This window comes from Thunnus maccoyii, chromosome 9, assembly GCF_910596095.1.
Source record: "Thunnus maccoyii chromosome 9, fThuMac1.1, whole genome shotgun sequence".
In the NCBI taxonomy this organism is placed as follows: domain Eukaryota; kingdom Metazoa; phylum Chordata; class Actinopteri; order Scombriformes; family Scombridae; genus Thunnus; species Thunnus maccoyii.
This window is the reverse complement of record NC_056541.1, coordinates 32,258,461-32,284,602: the sequence shown is the minus strand read 5'-3', so window position 1 is coordinate 32,284,602 and position 26,142 is coordinate 32,258,461. Positions and strand designations below refer to the sequence as shown.

Sequence of the window (26,142 nt, the reverse complement as noted above, 5' to 3'; positions counted from 1 at the left end):
ATATAGAGTGTTATAAAAAACAAACAACCTTTTCTAAACATATGGAGTGACCAACGCAACATGCTGTTGAGTAAAGGCTGAATATTCAGTTATTTACATTATTACAAATGTCGATGGGATTTGTATTTGGTTTTATTTCAGAACCTGGAAGTTCCAGTTTCACTTTTGCTCAGTATAACCAGTGTAATCAGCAGGCAACCACAGCACAAGAAAAGGCTTTTTAACGAGCAAGAAAAGCAACAGCAAGAATACTAGGATGATAGATGATATGACAAATGAGACCTCCTTACAGAGACAGTAATTAAGTTATGGTGTACAGCTGGGGAGGCAGGTAGCAGTGAGGGAGTCAGCAACAGGTGTCGCACAGCAGCTTTTGCCTGGTGGACAGGTGAGGAACGGCTAGCTTTGCAATATATAACACTCACAAATAAAAGACGGCATGAAACTGAGAGATGACTCGGATGTCATATGACAGAGCTTATTCCTTTTGCACTGGCCTGTCGAGCTATTATATATTATATTATTAGATAACTGCTCTAGCCCCATTAGCAGCTAACACCTTTAACTCTTTGATGCTAGCTAAACTTCTTTAACTTTAGCTAGGTTTGCAGTAGAAGCTCCTTTAATGTTAAGTAATGTCATATAAAGGTAGATGACTCCGCAAATATTGTTGCATGTGCACCAGAGACTTTTGCAAACGGAGCAGCTAACTTCCGGTTAGCTCTCTGCTGTTGGGATAAAATAATTTCATTGTGCAGCTCTTCTAGACAAATGTTATTGGACCGAATGGATCAAAGTCTGAATGTGAAACAAGTCATTTTGCGGGGATGTGTAATGCTCAAAGCAATTTATCCACTGTTTCTACAGCTGGAACAACAGCGATGCAGTAGGCTACGGTTGAACTTATCACGTAAGCACGTGTTGACTGTGTTTTTGTAATTACTCTCACTGCCAGAGGGAGACAAAGGTCCTGCACTGTAAGTCAGTGTCTACTAATGTCTGCTATGATAAGAACTGTCCCTTTAGTTCTCTCCAAGCAACAATCTCCGGGGCTGAAAAATGAAGACAATACGAAAGTCCTCAAATGGCCACATGAGGCTGTCAATGCCTACAGACCTCCATGTTAAAATGTCCAACTTTACAGCAGAAATAAACATGTTTACAGCCTGCTACAAAAAACGGTTTAGGTCTCTATAGTTAATTTCCCCTTTCATGACAACTGTACAGGGGGTGAATTTTTTTATAACTCACCCGTTTAAATGTTATTAAGCCGTAAAGTTATGCATAATTAAGGATGAGGCCGCTTTGAGTGACAGGTCGTTAGCCACTAGGTGGCTTGTTTCAGCAACCGGGCTTCATTCGGCCCACCTCAGCTCCACCTCTTTGCCCGTTTTGGATTAGCTGGGAGTTAGACAGAGTCAGGCACTGCCAAGATGGCGACAGCTGGAGCCGCTCACTTTGAGCTTCATCACCGCTCTTCAGAAACTAACAGATGCTGCTGCGGTGGCTACGTCCATATTTTTTTTACAGTCTATGGTTCTCCTGTGAAGCTCAAGTCACTTTAGTCCCTTTAACTGGATTATTTTCATCAATTTCACTAGTGTTTTATTAGTGTTGGATGTATGGATATATTTACAGCATATACTGTATTTATATGCACACACTATACAATATACTGCACATATACCTATAATATATGTATGTTATGATTGACCCACAAGAAATGATTTGTTTCAGTGTAAATGCCTATGAAATATTTTTAAATGCCATGTTGGTTTAAGATATATCATGTTGGTAGATTCTACTGTATGTCTGAATGCTCCGTACTGTTAGACCTACCACCATGTGAGCAGCAGAGTATGTGGCTATCACAGATCATTTCCACTGACATCACCCTGAGGTGTGTGTGTGTGTGTGCTCACACACGCATTCCTGTCTTATCAAGGCCATACTGTCTCTCATCTGCAGCCTCACCCAGGGTAACAGTCACAGTGGTTATTGGTAGAAGGGTAGAAGGGTAATGAGATTAGAATAAAGTCGAGAGTGTGAGGCTCAGTGGAGTTGCGAGGCAGCGTGGGAGTACAAGAGCCCTTCACACAAATTTAAAGCTCCTCTCTGCTGCGTAGTTTTGATGCTCTCACTGTTTTTTTTATAGCTCTCAACAGTGAAAGTGGACTATATTGAAGTATCAAACACTAAGCTGGGAAGAAATTGGGAGGAACAAGGAATAGTATCTTTACAACATAGATACTTTATATCTGGCACACATATAAGCTGCATCGGAAGTCTCTCTTGTGCTGCTCCATATAAATTTAAGAACACACAAATAAAAGCATCCATCTATGCATCCAATTTACTGTATGCACGATCCCTTTGAGAATATAAACGACAGGTTCCTCTTGGTTGTTTCATGGTTCATATATACTATATATCTATATCAGATGATACAGTAGATGGGCCGATGTCTTTTAGCTTCCCTGTTATGTCTGACTTTGATTTCTCTGCTGTAAAACATGATTTGAGAGATGCTACAGTATAATTTAACAAGCAGAGATTTATTGAATATGAATATGTCAATAATATATAAATGAATTAAGTGAATCGGTCAGATATGGCGACATTGTGAAACGTGTAAATAAAATTTTTTTTGACAGCATGAGAAAAGCAGAAATGATGGAAAAGCTGAACGTTTCTAAATGAAGAAAAAAAAGTAGGAAAGTTATTTTAGAAATTCACCACAAGCAGAATAAAAGAAAGAAAGAAAGAAGGAAAGAAAGCATTCTTCTTACTGAACTTTAGCAAAAGCTTCATGAATTTGAGTTAAAGCAGATTAGCTGTTCTGTGACTTTTGTCATCTTTTTTTACCATATTGTATTTGCAGTGCTGAAAAGAGCCAAGAAGAGTAAGAACGACCTCATCAATGCAGAAGAAGGAGAGGACCACTTCACTGACATCTCATCTGTTGGTGAGGACAATATCTGCTGTATTACAGCAAGTCTCCGTACTGTTCAACACTCAGATTGTGTATTTACTGTATGTTGAACGTGACACACAAACTGCTTATTCACATTTCAAGCAGCTTGGTCTCTAACAGCGCTACAACATACTGTTGAGTTAAAATAGCTTAGTAGCAAAAGATAAATAAGCAACATTAAAAATACCATAATGAAATACATTCTTAATATTCAATCAACCTCATTACACATTGTCTAAACACATGTTTTCACTCGTTATGTGGAGTTACTGAAACATCAGTCAAAATGGCAGCAAATATCCATGTCTGATTGGCTGACATTAGCAAGCAAAAAACGTATATATAGTATATATATAGTCATTGGTTCAAACATAAGCACAATTACCACTCACTAATTGTTAAATGGCCTTTTGTTATCTGTTAACACTTTTGGAATTGTTCATGTTTTATTGTCTAACAACATTAAATCAAAGAGGATTGAATGAGCAGAAGTGTAAAGCAGCATAAAAGTACAAGTACCTCAAAATTGTACTTTAGCACAGTACTTGAGTAAATGCACTTACATTCAACCTCTGGAAGTTATAATTGCTGACAAATACTGTACAACATTTAAATTGTCCTTATATCTGCTTATTAGTGCAAACTCTCCATACAGAGGATGGAGAGGACACTCAATGAGATACAGATCAGGCTGCAGTGATCTTATTGGCCACTTTATCTACAGTATGTGATGCAACATGTTTTTGTCACCTGACATGAGATTACCAGACCAAGGAACAATATGTTATTGTTATAAAATGACTATAAAGCTATAAGCTGTAGTACAGTGCTTGGATAGATAGAACAGAGTGGGATAGTGTGGGTCTTCAGGTGATACAGTATGAGTCAGATGTCTGGATTAAAATAGACCAGGAAATGATTAGTCCACTAGTCTTCCTGTGCTAGTAATGAAATTCTAATAGAACCATTTTTCTCCTTTCCTTTTGTGTCCAGTCCCACTTGACATTTGGGCTTAATTTAAGTTACAGAAGGTTTAATATAGTACAGGCTAAATGGGAGTGAGGAGGGGAGTGGTGACGATGTGATGTAAAAGAACCGAGGGCTTCACTTTGGTTACATCACAGTCAGAGCTGGTCAGAATATAAAAAGCCTTCTGTTGAGAAGGTAGAAGTTAATTATATGACACTTTGTTCTTTTTTACTCTGCACCAGTAGAACCCACCTTTACAGAATTGAAAGTGGATTGTGTTAGAGAGTGCAAATAATGTATATTCCTCTATATTGAATTATTATCAAAATGTGCTGAGTCATGTATTGAGTCAAACCAAGGCCAAGGGAAAAACTACACTCCACAGTCTAAAATCGGTAAGGCGACCTTGGTTTTAGACTTGGTAACTTTATTGCCGTTTGGTGTGTTTTGTTCCAACTGCCCCCCCAGGGTCTCCGTTCGCCAGGGCCAGCGTAAAGAGCAAGAATGAGAACTCATCTTACTTCAGGAGAAAAGAGAAGAGGATTCGCTTTACCATCCGCCGTCTGGTCAAGTCCCAGAGCTTCTACTGGACTGTGTTGTGTCTGGTCGGCCTCAACACGTTGTGTGTAGCCATCGTACACTACGACCAGCCTGAGTGGCTCACCTATGCACTATGTAAGTTCCAGGAGTTATATACTGACATAAATATGAGAATTTAAAGAGAGACTAAGCAACTTTTGAAAGAAGAAACAAATGAAATGTTGACTTCACAAACATATTCTTATTCAGTTCAGTACTCTCAGAAGTATTGCTGAGTCAGTTTGTTGACTCCTCCAGTGTCAGTATTTATCATTATCGATTTCCTAAAATTGTCATCTGTGACCGTGACGGCTGCTGTTCTGCAGAAGTCACATGGTCTCTCTTCAAAGGCAGCTGCTTCAGAGAACATGATGGTAGCAATATCTAAGACCCTGAAAACATATTTCCTCACTATGAGGGATGAGCGTCTACATGGACACACACACGTTTGTGCCAAAGTTAGAACATTATTGGTTTTTTTCACGTGAGAAATTTCGATCTTGTGTTTTTTTCCTGCGGCTCTCTTGCTGTGTTTGTGAAGATTCTCAGTCATCTAGGTCATGGTATGTAGTACAGTACAAGCCAGGATTTATAGATTTATACACTAGATTAGATTAGGCTGGAAAAAGGAAATGTCATGTGTTTCTGATGACAGTCGTACTGTTGTTTGTTGTTATTACCAGCACTGTCATCATTGAAGCATATTAGCTGAGTTTTTGAATGTTAAACTCTTAATAAATAGCTTGATAACAGCATAGAGCATACACAGTGTTCATTCATCCAGCCAGCACGGGATGAATACATGTGAAATACAAAGAGATTTGTCTGGTGATGATAGGCTTAATCAGCAGACTTGAATGTAATAGACGTGCATTTATATGCTAAAGTTACACACTGCGGGTTTAACAATAATGATGTATAATGACATAAAAACCACTTGGTTAGGTTTAGGGAAAGATTACAGTTTTTAAAAAGCTGTCCAGACTCGCAGTTGGAAATGGGAAGCGAACAGTGGCCTCCTGTGGCAAAGTCCACCGTCAGGTTAATGTCTCCATCCACCCCTCCTCCGACAAATGAGGAAATTTGTCAACTTTTATATGTCATCTCAACTGTGCCAATGCTCCATGTCATAACTACTACAGCCGCTAGATGCAACTATACTGATATTGTAAGCACCTGCCAATTTTCTACTCAGCTCAGAAAGGTAAAAAAAACACTTGAGGTGACAGAAATCCATTTGCAAACATGCATCACACTAAAGTACTGTCGTACATTTCACACACACACACGTGAGCAAACATACATCTCACACACTCCATCACGGGAGAATACAGCAGTTATTTCTTCAAACAGTAGACTCTTTCTGAGTCTTATTTGTTTTGGGCACAGTTGAACAGGCAGCAGTAGAAATCAGCAGGGAGGTCCCTTTTTAACCCGAGACATTGATCCGTGTGTTTTCTTCTTCTCTCTGGACAGACCTGGCTGAGTTTGTGTTCCTGGGCCTGTTTTTGGCAGAGATGTCAATGAAAATGTACGGCCTCGGACCCCAGAACTACTTCCACTCCTCATTCAACTGTTTTGACTTTGGGGTGAGTTGTCTTGTTTATCTGGTAGTGAAATTAGTCTACAGTGGTTTTTAAAGTGTGAGCATGTGTAGAATGAGTCAAATGATTAAGGACTGGTATTTCAGAAAAAAATATAGCCAGAATAGCAAAAAGATACAAATATCACTCACAAAAGATCATTTTATCTCCAGCTGCTGTTGCACTATTGACGACATGACCCTCACTATTTGCCAAAATCTCCAAACCAAGTCAAAAAAAAGGTTTATAATTAAATATGATCCAGTATTTTTGAAAATAAAAAGTGTGTAGCTGTTATGCAAAGTAAACCACGTACATTTAGGCAAGTACTGTACTTACAGTACCAGTCAAAAGTTTGGATACACCTTTCCATTTCATTGAATGAGAAAGTGTGTCCAAACATTTGACGGGTACTGTAAGTACAGTTTTGAGGTACTTGTACAGTACTTTCCTTGTTCCTTTACATTTTAGAGGGGATTATTATACTTGTTACTCTGCTACATTTATCTGACAGATAGAGTTACTAGTCACTTTTCAGATTAAGATTTAACAGTAAAAACATATGTTCATGAAATAAAGAATTTTACCTGTAATAGATTACTGTTTCTTTCACTAAAGTGAATGTTCTGCTGGAGTGGAGGCCTGCTGCAATAACCAGACTGTGTTCACAGGTGATTATCGGCAGTATTTTTGAGGTAATCTGGGCCGCCATCAAACCTGGAGCCTCATTTGGGATCAGTGTCCTACGGGCTCTGAGACTGCTCAGGATCTTCAAAGTCACCAAGTGAGTGATCACAAATGTCTGTCTTCACAACACCTCAGCATGCTGGGAACAAGAATTTCCAATATTCTTATATATATATATATGTGTGTGTGTGTGTGTGTGTGTGCAGGTACTGGAACTCTTTGAGAAACCTGGTTGTATCTCTACTCAATTCCATGAAGTCCATCATCAGCCTGTTGTTCCTCCTCTTCCTCTTCATTGTGGTCTTCGCTCTGCTGGGCATGCAGCTGTTTGGTGGACAGTGAGTAACTGGTTTCTACTGGGACGCTTGTTGTGGAAAAATAAAACACAGAGGACGTGTTCTCGAGGGAGTTCCAGTAGCATCTTCTTCTCATAGTCATTTCTCAGTAAAATCAAAACACAAAGATTTCATAAACATAATACAGGAATCAGTTTGACTTAACATTTCTAGTGTTCCACAAGAAACCAAAGAAAATAGACTTCATCTTTGTCTTCAGTATTAAAAGTAATGGAGCGAGTTTCAAAATCAGAAAGATGCCAAACTGGCGTAACACTGCTTGTGATGATCGTTGCACCCCCACAAAAATAGTGAATAAAAAAATGGAGCTAAGTTATAACTGTGCTCACTATCGCTATAGCAATAATTCACTTCCTGTTTATATCACCCAAAGCATGATGGGAATCCTGGGAGGAAAATCTCAAAATCCTACCTGGATTCTCATCATCTGATGAGAAAGAAACCCAAAAAAAACAGCCAACGTTCATGGGATCTGGCTGCCATGTGTTTGGATTACTTTGCAGCTGCTGGAGATGATCTGGTTGTACTGGTTGAGCTGGTAAAGCATCGTACTCCACCTCTGTGTCCAGAGCATCTACCTCATTGCTCTTTTCTCCGCCACGCTATTTTTATGCTCCATCCAAGAGTTTAAGGTGTTAAAGAGGAATAAATGAGAGCTAATATACAGTAATGTTGTGTGAATGTGATCCTGCCCTCAGCCGTCATCAACATCTCTTCACACTGGGAGATGCTGGGACACACAGTTCATTCAGAAAGTATTCAGACCCCTTCACTTTTTTCACATGTTGTTATGTTGCAGTTCTAAAATCATGTAAATTCATCCCTCCCTCATCAATCTACTCTCAGTACCCAATAATGACAAGGCAAAGAGAGAATTTTAGAAATTTTTGCAAATTTATTAAAGGCTCCGTATGTAGAAATCAGAATTTCCCTCTCATTAGTGACATCTGTGGCCGTTAAATGAAGTGCAGTTAACGTCCTGGTGCTCATGTATTCGCGGCGTGAGACTATTGCAGGTGATGTCTTTTTCCTCGCTTACACTTATCATAACTACATAAAAGATTTCTAATGTTGTGTTTTGCACCGTGTTTCACTCCCAGTCAGTCGGCCCCTCCCTCTGCTGTATGTACATGTGCTCACTCGTTCACACACAATCACACACACACAGAGGCTGCTGCTGCACTGTGGCTGCTGACTGGTAAGAGCCAATCCACACCGCCCAACTTGGACAAATATGCATTAATCAACCACCCGAACCTGACCTGACCTGCGAAACGCCAACTTTTTTTTAACAACCATGTTTACTAAACACTGATAGGCTCAGTGAGCTGTGGCCGGGGAGCAACGTGCTGTGGTTTTGTAATGAAACGTGTGCTTATTACAAACTTTGGACTACTAACAGGAAAAACAAAAGGGGTAAGCTATGTTCTGCTATCACTCTGGAGCTTGTTTTCTGCTCCTTTGTTGAGGAAATAATGTTGCTTTAGCTGTGTGGGAGTGGGCGACTTGTCTTTGTGGGGGTGATTTGTTGTGAAATGTGTTGTGGTTGACGGAGGCAGCTAGCTGTCTCATTAGCTGGAGAGCTAATATCTGCAGGGTGTTTCTAGTCAGATAGTACTATTTTTATTGTGTTGTTGTGTGGTTATGCCGGTTGTTTGTTGACGTTAGCAGGAGAGAGGCAAGGCACTCAGGAGCGTGCAAAACGTCACTTCCATCAGATTTTCGTGGAAAATCCAGCCCGGGTCCTTCACATAGAAATCAGTCCACAGGCTGTTACAGACAACTGAGAAAGTCGGGGAAGGTCTCATTTTTACATGACATTACTACCCCTTCACGTTGTCTTGGTTGTGTGCTTAAGGTCATTGTCCTGTTGGAAGGTGAACCTTCAGCCCAGTTTGAGGTCCTGAGTGCTCTGGACCAGATTTCATTAAGGATGCTTATGTACTTTGCTCTGTTCAGCTTTCCCTCAACCCTTACCAGTCCCCCAGTCCCTGCTGCTGAAAAACACCCCCCACATCATGATGCTGGATGGTATTGGGCAGGTAATGAGCAGTGCCTGGCTTCCTCCAGACTCGATGCTTAGAATTGAAGCCAAACAGTTCAATTTTGGTTTCATCAGAAAACCAGACCAGAAAATCTTATTTTTCACAGTCTGAGAGTCATTTAGATCCTTTTTTGCACACTCCAAGCAGGCTTTCCTGTGTCTTTCACTGAGGAGAGGCTTCCATCTGGCCACTCTGCCATAAAGCCCAGATGGGTGGAGTGTTGCGGTGATGGTTGTCCTTCTGGAAGTTTCTCCCATATCCACACAGGATCTCTGGAGCTCAGCCAGAGTGACCATCAGGTTCTTAGTCACCTCTCTTACCAAGGCCCTTCTCCCCCGATTGCTCAGTTTGTGCTGGGCAGCCAGCTCTAGGAAGAGTCCTGGTTGTTCCAAACTTGTTCCATTTAAGAATTATGGAGCCACTGTGCTCTTGGGAACCTTCAATGCAGCAGAAATGTTTTTGTAGCCTTCCCCAGATCTGTGCCTCAACACAATCCTGTCTCTGAGCTCTGCAAGCAGTTCTTTCAACCTCATAGCTTTGTTTTTGCTTTGATATGCATTGTCAGCTGTGAGACCTTATATAGACAGGTGTGTTCTGTTCCAAATCATGTCCAATCAATTGAATTTACCACAGGTGGACTCCAATCAAGGTGTAGAAACAGCTCAAAGATGATCAAGAGTAATGGAAGGCACCTTAGCTTAATTTCAAGTGTCATAGCAAAGGGTCTGAATATTCATGTCAAGTGATATTTCAGTTTTTCCTTTTTAATTATAACAGTTTAATTTTATGTACTTAAGATAAGTGTAAGCTAGGAAAAAGACATCACCTGCAATAGTCTCACGCCGCGAGCACGTGAGCGCAAGCACCAGGATGATGATTGCACCTCACTGAACACTCACAGAAGAATAAAATGTAATGGGCATATATTGTGCTGGAATAATCTGCAGCAGCCTGATGAAGAGGACGTACTGCTCCGTCCTCCAGTAGGTGGAGGAGTGAATGTGACTGTTGTGGCTTCGGAGGGTGATTACATTCAAAAACTTTTTCTTCCTGCAGGTTTAATTTTGAAGACGAAACGCCGACAACCAACTTTGACACATTCCCAGCAGCGATTCTCACTGTCTTCCAGGTAAAGGTCAAATCCCTCATGTTTGTTTTTCCTGTTCTGCTTGTACCACTGAACTGGACTCAGAAACCAGCTCGTGTCTCGCCTGCAGATCCTGACCGGGGAAGACTGGAACGCAGTCATGTATCACGGGATCGAATCACAGGGTGGTGTCCATGGAGGAATGTTCTCCTCCATTTATTTCATTGTACTCACTCTCTTTGGAAACTGTATCCTGCCCAATTGATCCAAATCGATTTACCCCTGTGGTTGTCAGGCAGCCTCAAAGCCCTGTGGAAGACTTTATCATTCGATTTGAAGAACAGCTGCAATTGTAAATATTGATTCTGTGTTTATCAATCATTTGATCTTTTCCTGAGACCACAAATAACCAGACACACTCCTCAACGTCTTCTTGGCCATTGCTGTCGATAACCTTGCAAATGCCCAGGAGCTCACTAAGGTACAGTATTTCTTTATAGCTCGAGGTATCCTGGCTTCATATGGCTTTACAGAGATAGGGCCACTACCTCTATCAATAAAAGTCCTTTACAAGGTTTCAGATTTCACATGCACTGGCCTTTTTTTACATGAGGGTGACTATATGTTGGTTTACTGGTTTCATAATGCTGTCCACTGTGGAAGTGGAATCTGTTGTAGTGTGATAGATATAACTCCAGTAGCTGATAACTCAATCTTATTCATAAAAGAAGACAATCAATGAAATGACTTTGATTCCTAGAAGTTGCCAACATGAATAAATAAAGGCCTGGTAAAAAAGTTCAGCATTCATGTCATATTCACCACTTCGTCGCTATTAGTTTCTCATTTGAACACAAATACAGTTTTCATTCACTTAATCTTATTGTTTTATGATTGCTGTTAAACCACCATTATTGAAACTCTATGCTTCCTGCACATTTTTCACATTAAAATCCTACCTGGAAAGAGAGAGATTCTGTCCAGAATCTGCTGGAAGACGGTTTAATGTGAGTCATTTTTATTAGTTTGAATTGTTGAGTTTCATCGACAGTAACTTCACAGTTCAGTGTGACAGGAACTTATTACTGAATGAAAATAGTATTTCTGTTAGAGAAGAGAAACAGCAACAGATTGCTGAGTATGACATGACTGTTGTTGTACTGATGGAATTAGTGCTGTGGAAATGTACATTACACTGCATTTATCAAGGTAAACGTCAGGTAAACATGTCAAATTAGAAATAAAGGTCCGCCTTGATTTAAGCCTATTTTAATCAAACACCTGGTTCTTTCGCCATTGAGATAAATAAGGGCCAATATTGGAGAATCTATAGTAGGACATTTAGGAATCTGATTGGCTTGTGGATCACCAAAAATAGCCCAACTGCGTCTACCTTTTCTCGGTTGACAAGCTTATTAAATGTCCACTCATCAGCTAAACTTTGCTGTTGCTCAAATCTGCTGGAGATCCTGTGATTATGATGTCGCTGACAGTGTGGACATATAAAGGTCATCATAATGTTACATAAAGGCCACAACCTTTAAAAGGTTGTATGCATGTATGTATGTATATTTTTATGCATTCCGTCCAGGATGAAGAGGAACAAGAGGAGGCCATCAATAAGAAACTTGCCCTCCAGAAAGCCAAGGAAGTAAAGGAGGTCAGCCCCATGTCGGCCGCTAACATGTCCATCACAGCGTAAGTCTCAAAGCCTCTTCTGATGTTCTGGTTCGCTTCTGTTCTGTTCTTTTACTGTTTCACTTAATACACACCAACAGAAAATACACATAGTGATTCTTTGTTGTACAACTAAGCCATGCTAAAGATTAGTTCACCAATATGTCAATACACAACACTAACACTCGCCTTGATGCAGGACCGTACACATAATGGTCCTGCACACCTGTCACAAGGAACGTTGTAGATCAGTACTGATCTGCTCATGAAACTTGTTCCAAGAATAATGTTGAAAGTATGTACTGTTGTCCAATTTCAAACATTTCTCACCATCAGAACTTCAATAAAAAGACAATAATGATGAGTTAAAGGTACCCGGTAGAGTAGAGTTGTGGAGTAATGTCTCATTCATGGGCAAAAGGGACACCCACACCAGTCACCCAACGACACATGGGCGTGACATGAAATGCAATCTCTCCCGTGGTTTCACACTACCTCTCGTGACTGACAGTTGGTGGCGGTAACCTGCCAAGAAATGCAGAAATGCACCAACAAAGGCAGTGAAGAAGAAGACCGCTACCAAGCAAACATAGATGTAAACAGTGTAGTGTTTTATGAGGAAGGAGAGGCATTCAGCACATTTACTAAACTTACTTGCTAAAGGATACACAGAGAAACAGTAAACTTATCCACAGGATACTTTGTAATTTTGCTAAACCTAAACTTAAATGTTCACAAAAGTTTGTCTTCTAGTATTAAAATGTTATAATATTTATACAGACTTTGTCAAAATGGCTGCTCTCCAAGATAAATAAAACATGTCAACATCAACAGTCCAGTACAGAAAAAAGGAAAAAATACAAAACAGATATGCACAGAGAAATTCTAAACAGAATAACACAATACATAGAGAGGCAATTTAGCTATTTTTGTTCATTATCTATCTTTATATACTCATGCACAATGTCTGTTTGATTTAGCTCTTAGTTTGCTTTTCCCAGAGGACCCTAGGTGTATTTCTGAAACAAAGCATAATGTTGATTCATCGTCCCAGCGGAAGTCGGTTTCAACACATTCTTCACTTCTTCTCTTCACAAGGCAGATCCTAATTTCCTGTCTCCTAAATGTCCTGTGCTGTGGATTTCTACAGCCTCACTAACAATATTCTACTCACAAAGAATAGATATTTACACACTTTTAAAACAGTCAGCGTGTTCGTGGATATCCCGTTATATTTTTGACATGCTACCACAAACATACAGCAGATATGACATGTGACGGACAGATATTTAACAAAAAAATTCAGAATAAGCAAGACACTTGAACTTTTGACTCTCCAAGCGGTATATGACAGTGTATGTTGAAATGTTAACTGATATTTCGTATATTTATTGGTCCAATCGTTTAACCAGGCAGCTCCACTGGGATTTAATACAGTATGTATTGTCTTATTTTTGTTTCGAATATTTTTCTTCATAGCAGTCCAAACAAAATGTAAAAAACAATGTACAGTACAGTTGTAGACTCTCCTTTGCCATTCTTCTAAAGATACTGTCCTGTATACTGTTCTATATTTTGTTACATGCAACTGTGTTATTATGCATTAGCTGTGAAGTCTTTTTGTGTTACACAAACATAAGAAAGCTGCTCTGGCACATAAATAATCTCATTGGTGGATTTGAACCTCAGTGGGAGGGGTTGTATTTATAACTGCACTAATTAATATTTCTATATAAACAATAGATAAAAGGTTGATAAATAGAAGCATAGAGGAAATTGAGTTTGTACTTGTGCGGAAAATAAAAATGTCCCAGCAGATTTGATTATTCATCCTGTTATAGCTGCTATATTCCAAATAAATGTCAAAAACTTGTAATATCACATATATATATGTGTGTAATATCTTCACAGTCTGACATGTAGAGAAGAAAAGCAGGTGAGGTCGGTTACTGTTAGATCCTGACCAATCCTGTAACCATGTTGGGAGATTTTAATCCTTAATGAGGTTACTGCTGCTGCGCTACATGCATAAAACGCACACAGCGCTTAGACATGCTTGTATACAGAGCCACACTGGGCCATTTTTTTTTCATCATTAAACCCTGAAGAACTTCACCTGACTTCCCACTGAATCCATGGATTTGACAAAATTGCCTGTAGCAGCACAATATCCTCCGTGTCACCACATAAACTGACATTTACTTGCTGCTCCAACATCATTGTGTTTTGGCACCAGCCTCATTATTTACAAAAATAGCAAATGTTTATTTCAGCTCCACCCGTTACATTATTCTTGTATCCAGAGCAGCTCCACCTCTACAGATACTGGTAAACTTCTACCTATCTTTCGCATGACTAGTTCTACTAAATTTTGCTTGTTTATATAAAACCTCACTCTGTCAGGTCTGGGCTCTAAGAGTAATGCCCTTTGCTCATTTTAGCATGAAAACTGAATAAAGTCAAATCAGATTAATCTTGCTGTCACTATGGCAGTCAGAATGTCCCTGACAGCCCATACGTGTGACATTTTCCTTTCTGGTTCAGTCTCAGTCTTGTGTTTCTGAGCTTTGACTGCCCATTGCATTGAAATGTGATGGGAGATACAGAGAAGACAGAGAAATGTCGAATGGTGTCTGGCTGTCTCTCTGACTTCATCCTATATGATGTTCCCCCTTCCCCATTTTTGTTTTGTGCATGTGCAGTTTTCTAACACGCAGTCGAGGTAACGCGCACTCTAGCAGCTCATCCATCTGCAGCGTTAACTCACTGTGAGTTATTACCTCTCTGTTACAATTTTGAAATCTTCCATTATCCCTCTCCCATCCCTCTCCTTCTGCTACTAAACTCTGTTTTCTTCTGGTCTTACCATTATGTCATTCTTCTGTATTGAATTGTCCAAAAAAAAAAACATGGCCGCTCCTCTATGTTCACACCTTCTGATAGAGCTATGTGTATCAATCTTTTCTTCCCTGTGTTCAGTTTTTATTGTTTCCCTGTGATTGACAAGTGTCACACATGTCTGTGTTAGTGATCATGTTATCTGTTTGTGATTGGCATCCTTCTGTGTGGGAATTGTTTGTTTTTTTTCAGTTACCGCCCAATCCTTTGATTTCTGTAGATTCCAAGATACTGAATATAATTTTTCATACTGTATGTGTGCAACATGTATATTTGCAGCTGTGAGTCATCTTCCCGAGCTGGTTGTAAATGTGTATTGCATGTTATTATTGCCTTGTTAGCTTCAGGCCTGTGTTATACAGATGAAGAACATGATTAGAAACACAGACAGATGCTGAGTGACTGGGATTTTTAAGCTTTATAGAAATACTCCTGGATTTTTCTTATTGTCAACAAATCTCATGTGCAGAGCCAAACCAACAATTCATTGATCTACGAACAAGTACTGTGTATGAATCCAAACCTGATATGTTATTCCTCTGTGTCATGGTACGGAGGCCCCTAAGGACAAAAAGTGAAAGTGCAAACATTAAGGAAATGCAATCCAAATCCAAAAATGCAAATTGTAAATGACTTTAGATAGAATCAGTACACCGTCCATTAGACAAGGTAGAGAAGTCAGAATGCATTGAGAAACAGATTAGCACGATGTTGGTTTAGCTGTTTTCATGGGATTTGTAGACAGTGTTAAAATAGAGTAATAATGCCAGCTTGATTCTATTCATTATCTTTAGATATAACCATTTTCCATGCCCTAAAAACACCAACTGAAGCCATGCTAGCTAACTAACCACGAAGAACTGACAGAAAACTGTTTCATTTGTTCATAAAATGAGGTGTCTTTTCACCCGCTGTGGTCATGTGTAAATACATATATTACCCAATTAAAATAAAAGCAGGGCCATATTCAGTTTCTTTAATATGCAAGCTTGGCTGTCAGTGAGCAAGAGAGGGTTTTCCATTCTACTCTCAGATCAGATTGCACTAATAAAATAGCTTGCTCGGCAGATAGGTTTAACAACTGAAAGTCACAACTTGTGGTTTTAATTGGCGATGAAAGGACGCTCTGACATGTAGTTTTAGTAACAGGTACTTGCACACACATCATACAGGCCACATCTTCAGTTACTCGTGCAACCCTGGTTCTCTGAATAGCATAACAAGGGGATACATCCCATAATGAAGCACTGAAACTAGTGCTACAAAAGAGATCTATCAGGCAAGTCAAACATCCCACAGCTCTTCAACACTGTAGTGGCACAAGTGTGTATTCAGCGTCTCCTTTGCCCATTATTTCCTTGCTTCTTCTCAGCAAAAAGTTCTTTTGGGTTTTTCTATAATTTTGCTTCTCTACTGTACATGTTTCTGTCCCTTGTCAGTTCTTCTGAAGCTTATTTGCCCCCTCTGTGCTTTTGTCTGTCTGCTATAAAATGTTTCTGTCCCTTTTGAAGTTCCTTCTGTCCCTCTGTTTGTTTCAATGCTGCTCCCTTTATGTGTTTGTAGGAGTTATGTCTGCACCCCAGTCCATCACTACCTGAGGTAAACCCAACCGCCTGCAAGCAAGGTGGTCGATGATGATGATGATGATTACATGCGTAAAAACATACATGATCATGTTCTTATTATTTACATTGTTGGAGAAAGACTACGTAATTAAAACAGAGCTGCCCTGCATTCTTGCCATGCACACCATGTTATGGGCTTTTCTGTTCATTCAGTGAGTCCAGTCCAATCCCATGTTTTCATCCACCTCTAAGCTGGACTTCTTAGAGTGTAGCTCAGTGTGCTTGCTCTTGAGATAAGCGGTAAGTATGAAGATTTCAACTGCAGGATGGCGGAGCACTGAGAACATGGGATAAAGTTATTTTCTGTTCATAATCTGTGTAGTTAACAGACGGACTCCTCTGATGAAATGCCACATTTAAAGATGGCATTGTAATATGTAAAGTTCCACAGTAAAAACTAGTGAAAACACAGCACTGTTTTTAGTCCATTCAGTATCAAAAGTGCATGCATTCAGTCATTTCAAAGTACTGTTACACACATACATTGACAGAAAAAGTAGCATGTCAAAGCATGGTAGTGTGGCCATGCTTGGCTTTTGTTCAGGCATATTCATGGACGAGCTCTCTCCACAGTAGACGGTTCTGAGAAATGGACCCAGCGGTTTGCTGTGTTGAAAGCTCAACTGCACCTTGGTCATACTGTAAATCATTCAGCATGTAGGGACTACATGTGTGCCATCATGAGATGTAAAATGAAATATATTGCTGGTTTTATATGCCATGAGATATAAAGTACATACTTAATGAATGTGTCACACCTCAAAAGAAACCATGCTTGTCAGTGTATCTATTGGAAAGGCTTATATCTTTCGTAGAGATGACAGTGTGTTGTGAGAAAGCTGTGGCACTGACATCAGAGTAGAGGGTTTAGAAAGTGCTTTACACTGTGTTTTACTGTATATTTTAATATCAGTGTCACGGTGGTTTTGATTTGTCTGGTTCTTCTGCCTCTCCACTAGTAAGGAGCAGCAGAAGTCTATGAAGACGATGTCGGTGTGGGAGCAGAGGGCCAACCAGCTGAGAAGGCAGAACCGCGCAAGCTGCGAGGCCCTATACAGTGAGCTGGACCCTGAGGAACGTCTGCGCCTAGCCACAGCCCTCCACATCCGGCCAGACATGAAGACCCACAGCGACCGTCCACTGGTTGTTGAGCCCGGGGATGGGCCTTTGCTAGGTGGCCACCAGCACCACCGTCACAAGTCCTGCATGTCAGATGAGGCTGAGACTGCGGCCGACCCTCCTCCTCCTCCTCTGCCTCCCCAGCCCCGTCGCCACCACCGCCACAGAACCAGAACCAGGGAGGAGACAAACGATAATGGCGAAACCAGTAGGGAAGGCAGGCACCATGTCCATCACAGCCGCTCCAAAGATCACGATGGCAGCCGGGGCAAAGAGGGGAAGAGTGAGAGGTCCCGCAGCCAAGAGGGAGGCAGGAGGCATCAGAGCTCAGTGGATGACAGCGGAGGTGGAGGAGTCACGAGTGAGAGAGAGCATCGGCATCATCATTCACACCGGCCGTCTCAAGAGGGCAACGGGACAGTGAACAGTGGAGGGAGGGGAGAGCGAAGATCCCGCCACAAAGATGGACGTTCATCTAACAAGGCTGAGGATAGGATTTCCAGAGGAGACGGCGGGGCCAGTGGAGAGAGGAGGAGACATCGGACTCATGGATCCAGGGGCCAATCCACAGCTGAAGGAGAGGAGTCCAATGAAAGAGTGAAGACTCATAGTCACAGGTAAACACCAAAACTACTTTATGATCCATATTCTCTCTGTGATCTTTACAGGACTGTCAATAATACATATAAAGTAAGCGGCAGCACGAGCAGTAAGTACAAGGCCACATAACTTGACATGAAGAATGACGGTGCAGGTGCACTCATCTCAGTGCTGAGCTCATGTTGATGACAGACAGGCCCTCTGTCATCAGCATTAAACATGCTGAATTCACTCCCTTCCTATCACCAGTGTAAACGTTTCGGACTTTCCTGACCACATGCCTCTTTGAAGCAGCTTTCTCAGCTGTGACAGCCGGAAAAAAAACAGTATATATTGGAATAACCTGACAGATTAGTTGTGAAACAACAATCTTAAATTTTTGTAAGTGGTGAGTTCAATTTAGTATCACTTTAGTTTTATTTCTCTTTCAGATATTTGGTATCAGTAAGAGATGACGATGGCCTAATAACAGATGTATCATCTCCAAATAACAGGAACGAGTTTACTTTTGAACTTCAATTGAATTAATTCACTTATTTTTAATCGAAGATGAATGTAATCACATCACAGTGGCAGATCTACTGGGGTAAAAAATGCCTTGCTATTCTAGCTGCTGTAGATGGTCAGAAATTTACAAGAGCGATGTCCGAGTGATAGTGCATGCAGCAAGAGATGACGCTCTGCGTAGACTCCTAGCTTCTACCAGAGCCATGTATGCTGCTGCTTGCCGTCCCAGTCAAGTCAAGTCAAGTCAGTTTTATTTACATAGCGTCAAATCACAACAGAAGTGATCTCAGGGCACTTTTCACATAGAGCAGGACTAGACCGTACTCTTTAATTTACAGAGACCCAACATTGCCCCATGAGCAAGAACATGGCAACAGCAGCAAGGAAAAACTCCCCTTTAACGGGAAGAAACTACGAGCAGAACCAGACTCTAGGTGGACGGCCATCTGCCTCGACCGGTGGGGCCTCCCATTCTACTTTTGGAGACTGTAGGAACCACAATCAAGCCTGCATTCTGGGAGCGCAGTGTTCTAGTGGGGTAATAGGATACTATGAGCTCTTTAAGATATGATGGTGCCTGATGGTACCTGCTTTATAGGTGAGGAGAAGGATTTTAAATTCTATTCTGGATTTCACAGGAAGCCAGTGTAGAGAAGCTAAAATGAGAGAAATATGATCTGTTTCTCTATTTTTTGTCAGTACACGTGCAGCTGCATTCTGGACCAGCTGGAGAGTCTTTAGGGACTTGTTGGGGCAGCCTGATAATAAAGAATAATAATCAGCGATAATCCAGCCTAGAAATAACAAACGCATGGACTAGTTAATCTGTGTCTTTTTGAGACAGGATGCGCCTGGTTTTTGCAATGTTACATAGGTGAAAAAAGGCAGTCCTTGAAATCTGTTGGATGTGGGGGTCAAAGGACATATCCTGATCAGAGATAAGATAATAATAGGCAGCTCTGGCATTACAGAGGGCCTTCCTATATGTTTGAAGACTATCTTGCCAGACTAACATTTTTCCAGTTTGGTGGAACGCCATATCCTTTAAAGTTTCTGTGATGTTTGCTTTAATTTGCAGGTTTGAGAGTTATACCACGGAGCTACCCTCTCTTGTTTTATTAACCTTTTTTTTTAAAGGGGTGATATAGTCAAGTGTCATTCACAGTGAGCCTGCACTATCATCAAGACCATCAATTTGGGATCCTGATAAAATAGGATTTTGTGGAAAGACTATTAAATGTTCAATTTCAATGACATGCCAGAACAAGGTTGAGGGTGTGGTTAAGACATTTACACTCTGAGAGAAGCCAATTGAGTCTAATAATGAGATAAATGCAGTGCTAAGACTATCATTATCAACACATGAATATTAAAGTCACCTACTATAATTATTTTATCTATCCTGAGGACAAAGTTAGGACTGCTGATGGCTTTTTTTCCCCTGCTGAATGTGTGTGTCAGCTTGCCAACTTCCACACAGCCACATAATAATAATAATAATAATAATAATAATAATAATAATAATAATAATAATAATAATACTGATAATAATAATAATAATAATAATAATCTTATTTAAAGAGCACTCATCAAAAGAAATGTACAAAGTGCATCACATAATAACAAACAAAACACAGCAATAACAGAATAACAGTAATTGCTAAAACAGAATAAAAGTACTAAAAGAGAAACATAAAAATTGGAAAACAAAGATACAAAGTGATTCACATAAAAACAAACAAAAACACAGCAATAACAATAAAAGTACTAAAAGACCAACATAAAAATTAAGATAGTAAAACCCATAAAACAGAATAAAAACTAGTATCAGGTGAAATAAAAGTAATATTTGATAAAAGTAGGTTTTGACTCAGCCTGGTTTATCTCCTCGGGCAGGGTGTTCCAGAGCCTCAGGGCTCTTATTTCAAAAGCTCGGTCCCTTTTAGTCCTCAGCCAAGAATCTGAAACAGTTAGAAGGCTCCTGCCTGAGGATCAAGATCAAGGATCTCAAAGTGTGAGCAGGGTCATACAGGGATGAAAGATCTGAGATATATTGAGGAGTCAGACCATTTAGTGCCTTGTAAGTAATTAAAAGAACCTTGAAATCAATTCTAAAACATACTGGAAGCCAACGTAAAGAGGCCAAAACCAGGATGATACGTTCAAACCCGTTTACTCTGGTTAAAAGCCTGACATTAGTCAGCAAAGCTTATCTGAGAGTTTGGACTTTCACCACATTTTCAAATTGAAGCTCAGAGAAAATGACTTTTTCCATTTAATCAGCATTACTGGATAAACACTGATATCTTGAATCGCTGGCAACACTATGTGTGGCTTCACAAAGTGTAAGTTACCCAAGTGGTGAATATCATCTTTATATGTAAGTCTCTACCTAGGAGCCAATTTAAATCCTTAAAGAAAGCTTGCATTGACATAATTACTGATCACTTTGAATCATATTTCAGAAATCTGTTGGGAAATACTGATGGAGCAGGAGGTTGAAACAGACAAGTGAAAAACATCAGTGTTAAGTTGTACACTATTATTAATAATGATGATTATTAAAGGAAAGGGACATAAAGGACGTAGTAGTTAAATCATCATGAACAGGGACACATCAGGAGAACTGCTGATAGAAAGACAGCAACAGGGGAGTGAAAAGGTGGAAGATGACCAGGGAGATGATGAGGTGGAAGGGAGCATCATTACAGAGATAAAAAATGTATGTATATATATATATATATATATATATATATATATATATATATATATATATATATATATATATATATGTATAGGGAGAGAGAGACAGATATGTATATGTGATTGTTTGCATCCTCTTACTACCCCATGAGTCATGAGTATATAACCATAATACATTAAAAAACACCTTGCCACATGTCTACAACTTCATGTAACGAAGACATTATCAGTCTGAGAATATGTGGTATATTAATGTGTAAGATGCTGTCTCTATTCTTGGGACAGGTTTGGTGACTCAGAGGGGGAGTCTCTAGCCATCCCCCCACAGCAGGGCTCTGTGGAGCCTAACTGGACTCTTGACCGACCCGAGGACTCAGACAACCAGAGGAACGTCAGACGAACCGGCCAAAGCTCCATCCAAATTCCCCCTGTGACCATCACATCCCCACCTGGAGAGACCACACTTATACAATGTCAGTACCTACCAAGGCCAACAGGATGCACACAGGATCACATGTAGATTACTTGCATTTCAGGCATTTCATTGAAGGTCTTTGTTCATAGCCATTTACAGTAAAGCCAAATACGGTATTCCAAGTACAGAGGTGAAATCATTTACTCTGAAGAGAAAGGTGAGGTACATCTTACACAGAGGAGTGTCTTTTGCATTTTTCACAAGTTTCGTGGCCAATGTAGGTTTTCCTACACGCTTGGAGGAGGAGGAGAGGAGTATTCAGTTGGTTGGAATCTGCAACCTCACTGCTAAAAGCCACTAGATCCTTTAAAGAGATCATAAAAAGATTAGATAAAGGAAAGACAGTGGCTTGTTTGTACATTTGGCCATTCACAAGTGTTGAATTGTCTCCTAGTTTAGATACTGTTCTCTGCAATACACTTGGAACTTAAAAGAAAAAATAAAAATGGATAAAGTTAACAAGTAAAGATGAAATACATAAATTAACATTTCTAATAAATAGTAGTTGGTCACTAGCAGGAAATAGGAAACCACAAAGAGTTAAGTTCATCAGTTTGAGATGTCAGGAAATGTTTGGAAAAATCACCTCCATGTCTACTTAAAACTAGCAGATGATCCTCTTTTTTAGAATTATTTTTTGTGTACCTTTACTATAGTCTTCAGTAGAAAAATGGTAGCATATGAGGCGAGAGACAGACGCTGTTCAACGTTGAACAAAGGTCTCCAGCTGAACGTGAAATGGGCGCATTGTTGTCCATGGTGATGATCATCTTACTGTACATCTATTTTTTCTTACTTAATGAAACTAATCCATGAATGGTGATTGGGAAGAACAGAAAATGTCCACAAAAAATATATTAATGCTTTCATATGACTGTGTGAGGGTACTGCCAAAAAAAGCAGTTAATGCAAATGGTTCAACAGGGTTTGAGACAATTTCTGAAATGACATCTAATACTTCAAAAAATATGACTAAAACATATGATACAGGTCTGCAGACTGACTGATATCCCAGACAGCCTGACCTTAAATGGCAACTGCAGCGAGTCTTTCATTGTATCAGACTGTGTCTAGCAGAGGTGGAGAAACAGATCTAAGCCAATCTACAATGATGTTTTCCGGACAGTAAATTAGTTATGGATATTTTTGGGGGTTTCAGTGACAATCCCTGTAACTGTAAAGTCAAAATCCACTCAGCAGTCCGGTGTGAATGTCATGACCAAGGCCTCCATGTTGTAATCAAACTGTCTGTCCTCCCAGTGAACAGTATCGACTGTGAGACGATGCCTATGAACGAGAAGACCTTGGAGGATCTCGGTCAGAGCGGACCCAAACCAATCCTGCCTTACAGTTCTATGTTCATCTTTGGACAGACCAATCCGTGAGTCACCTCAACCTTCTCCGTCTACTTATTCACCTCCCTGTGACCCCACATCACAGTGAGTGCTGAGAGGTCTAGAAGGTCTGTGTGCATGTTGATCTAATTCACCTCCTCACTCTGCCTTCCCTCATAGTAAAAGCAGTAAAGTGCACCTTCTCAAGAGAATAGTTCCTCTTACTGGCTAACACTACCTGAATTCCCTGCTGGCTAGTTTCATATTTGTCTACCCCTCACTGTCCTTTCATCTGTCCTTTCTTTGTGTCTGTCTCTCTGTCTGCCCCTGCCTCCCTCCTCCAGGGTGAGGCGGTTATGTCACTATATTGTGACTATGCGTTATTTTGAGATGTCCATCCTGGTTGTCATCGCTATGAGCAGTATCGCTTTGGCAGCAGAGGATCCAGTCTGGACGAATGCTCCTCGCAACAACGTAAGACATGAACTCTTCACATAAATGCATGTGATACTCACTAAATTCACTCATACAAAACTGAAAAAGAGTAGTTTTTATCTGGAATGACTTTCTTGTGTGGAGTTCCTCCATCCTTACACATTAACATATGACGTGTATAAGACACATGATTATGAAACACACATTATGACGTTTATGTGTTTCAGTAATGAGTCAGTCTCTCTTTTGCAGGTGCTCAAATATCTGGACTACGCCTTCACCGGGGTTTTCACTTTTGAAATGGTGATTAAGGTAAGCGTGCAGATAAATACACATTTAAAACACCTCATTGTCTTTTACTAAGCTTTTCTTCCTCAGAGTTAAACTGTTTCAAAATGCTTTGTGAAATGATTGATTTATTGATTAATAGTCAATAATCATTAACCACAGAAATATCAAATGATAATCATTAATCACCAAATATATTCTATAATAGATGTGCCCAGTGTAGGACTATTAACATAGTTCCATATAAAAATTAAGAAAATGAATAATAATAAAAAAGACCTAACAGTGGTGTCTTTGGTGTAGATGGTGGACCTGGGCCTGCTGCTCCATCCTGGATCTTACTTCAGAGACCTGTGGAACATTCTAGACTTCATAGTGGTCAGTGGGGCGCTGGTGGCTTTTGCATTTTCGTAAGTTCAAAGGTTTCTACCTTTTTTGTCATAAAGTAAGACATCTCCAGTTTGTGAATTGTTAATCCAGGTCATCAGATTTGATGGATACATCTGGTGACTGGTGGTCCAATCAGGTGTAATATATATACTGAATACCGACATATGCCGCAAATGTTTATTAGAAGAAGGAACAGCATGTTTATTTAATTGTATGGATCCACTGGGGTGAAAGTGTAAACTTGCCACATCTATAGAAACATCTATAAAAATATAGAAATATAGCACATAATCACTTCTTTCTTTCTTTTTGGGGGGTTTACAAAGTAATTGAATGTTGTTTTAAATGTGTATGAATGTCATGTGATCAGATGATTGGGGTTATTTGTCATATGCTTGAACTCTATTTTAGTCCAGTTTTGCCTTTTCCTCTTAGTCTATGTCTGCTAATCACTTATGACGTCGTATTTATACACTGGTGTTACTACAAATCATGATGTGATCATCAGAACATAAAAGCAGCAGCAGAAGTGTGTGTGTGTGTGTGTGTGTGTGAGCGTGTTGTGCAGTGTGTTTATTGATATGATCCTCTCCCTGTTTCTGTGCTGGGATCGTTTTGAAGGAGCTTCATGGGGTAATGCCTCCTCTACCTCTCTCATCTTGCCTGTCTGTGTCATTATCTGTATGAATGTATGTGAGAGAGAAAACATACATGGCTTACACTGCAAAAACAAGTAATTTCCTCACATATTCGGTCTTACTTCTTTAAAAGGTTTTCTAAAGGTTTTCTTTAAAGACATGTCAAGGGACGAGGAATACAACTAAATATAAATTCAAATTCATTTAAATAAAATCCACTAACACATTCTCATAGTAGTTTACTGAATTCCAGTAGTTATTTAGTGATGAAGTATGAAGGTTAAAGGTACCCTTTGGAGTTTTTGACCAAAAGTAGCATTATGGAGCAGTTTGTCTGTCACAGCAGAGGCAGTAAAGAAAAAGACAACTGACAAGTATATATGGATGTTAATGCAGAATTCAAATTGTTTTAAAATTGGTTTTGCAAATGTTGTATGAGGAAGGAAATGCATCAATCATACTCACAGTGGGGTTGGGTGAGTAACACTGAATGTAAACACAACTTTTGTTTGTTTACAAGAAAACTCCGCAGGGCACCTTTAACTTATCTGGTGTAAACACTCTTCCTAAACCTGCCCCGTCTGTTTGTTTAGAATTATATTTGTGTTTCAATTCTGAGCACACAATGAAAAATTGAGCAAGTTTTGCAAGAGAAATTATTATCATGCAATGGAGAATTTAATTTGAAAAAAACAAAAACCCCTCCTGTGCTTGAAAAATATTTGAAGCGCTCAAAATCTCCCATCATCTAGAATTAAGGCACAAATATAATGCATGCACAAACATGTACTTGTACTTCAGTCAGTGCATTCCCCAGATCCCCTGAACTGAATCATGACATGTTTTTTCTCAAAACACAACATACTATACAGCTATATTACATTCAGGTCTACAGAGGCTACTGAGAGTGGAAAGTTGCCTCGTCTTCACTGAATTTCTCTCTATTAGTGCAAAATGGTGACTGCAAAAGGAGCCAAACAACAAAGTCAACTCACTATTGCAAGATGCATCAGTATGAGCTGTTAGGGTGCAGAGCTTAACTTAGCCTGTAAGACATGCAGTATATGAAGTGAAATTGCTTGTGAACATGGGTGTTTTTTGCAGTGTGCACTGTTGTGCCTGGGACACACTCCCATCTCATCATCTTCCTGTACTTGGCCCTCATGTGCTTGG

At 39.9% G+C, this 26,142-nt stretch overlaps 1 protein-coding gene across 12 annotated transcripts in view; it reads left to right on the top strand.

Moving 5' to 3' along the window:
• The window catches only part of cacna1ba (calcium channel, voltage-dependent, N type, alpha 1B subunit, a), a 97,626-nt gene that overhangs the window by 25,077 nt on the left and 46,407 nt on the right, over positions 1–26,142 (top strand). For 10 of the 12 annotated variants that reach the window (XR_006098177.1, XM_042421765.1, XM_042421764.1 and 7 more), the window contains 16 exons: positions 2,882–2,965; positions 4,403–4,618; positions 5,999–6,111; positions 6,777–6,889; positions 6,999–7,130; positions 10,250–10,322; positions 10,411–10,528; positions 10,694–10,761; positions 11,872–11,978; positions 14,660–14,725; positions 17,440–18,216; positions 21,695–21,882; positions 23,145–23,265; positions 23,563–23,692; positions 23,906–23,965; positions 24,245–24,351. Coding sequence is in view for 11 of the 12 variants with exons in the window: in XM_042421765.1 (XP_042277699.1) it covers positions 2,882–2,965; positions 4,403–4,618; positions 5,999–6,111; positions 6,777–6,889; positions 6,999–7,130; positions 10,250–10,322; positions 10,411–10,528; positions 10,694–10,761; positions 11,872–11,978; positions 14,660–14,725; positions 17,440–18,216; positions 21,695–21,882; positions 23,145–23,265; positions 23,563–23,692; positions 23,906–23,965; positions 24,245–24,351 (2,473 nt within the window). In the remaining variant the exon portion in view is untranslated. The remainder of the gene's footprint in view (positions 1–2,881; positions 2,966–4,402; positions 4,619–5,998; positions 6,112–6,776; positions 6,890–6,998; positions 7,131–10,249; positions 10,323–10,410; positions 10,529–10,693; positions 10,762–11,871; positions 11,979–14,659; positions 14,726–17,439; positions 18,217–21,694; positions 21,883–23,144; positions 23,266–23,562; positions 23,693–23,905; positions 23,966–24,244; positions 24,352–26,142) is intronic. The other 2 variants (XM_042421761.1, XM_042421763.1) reach the window with 2 other exon arrangements.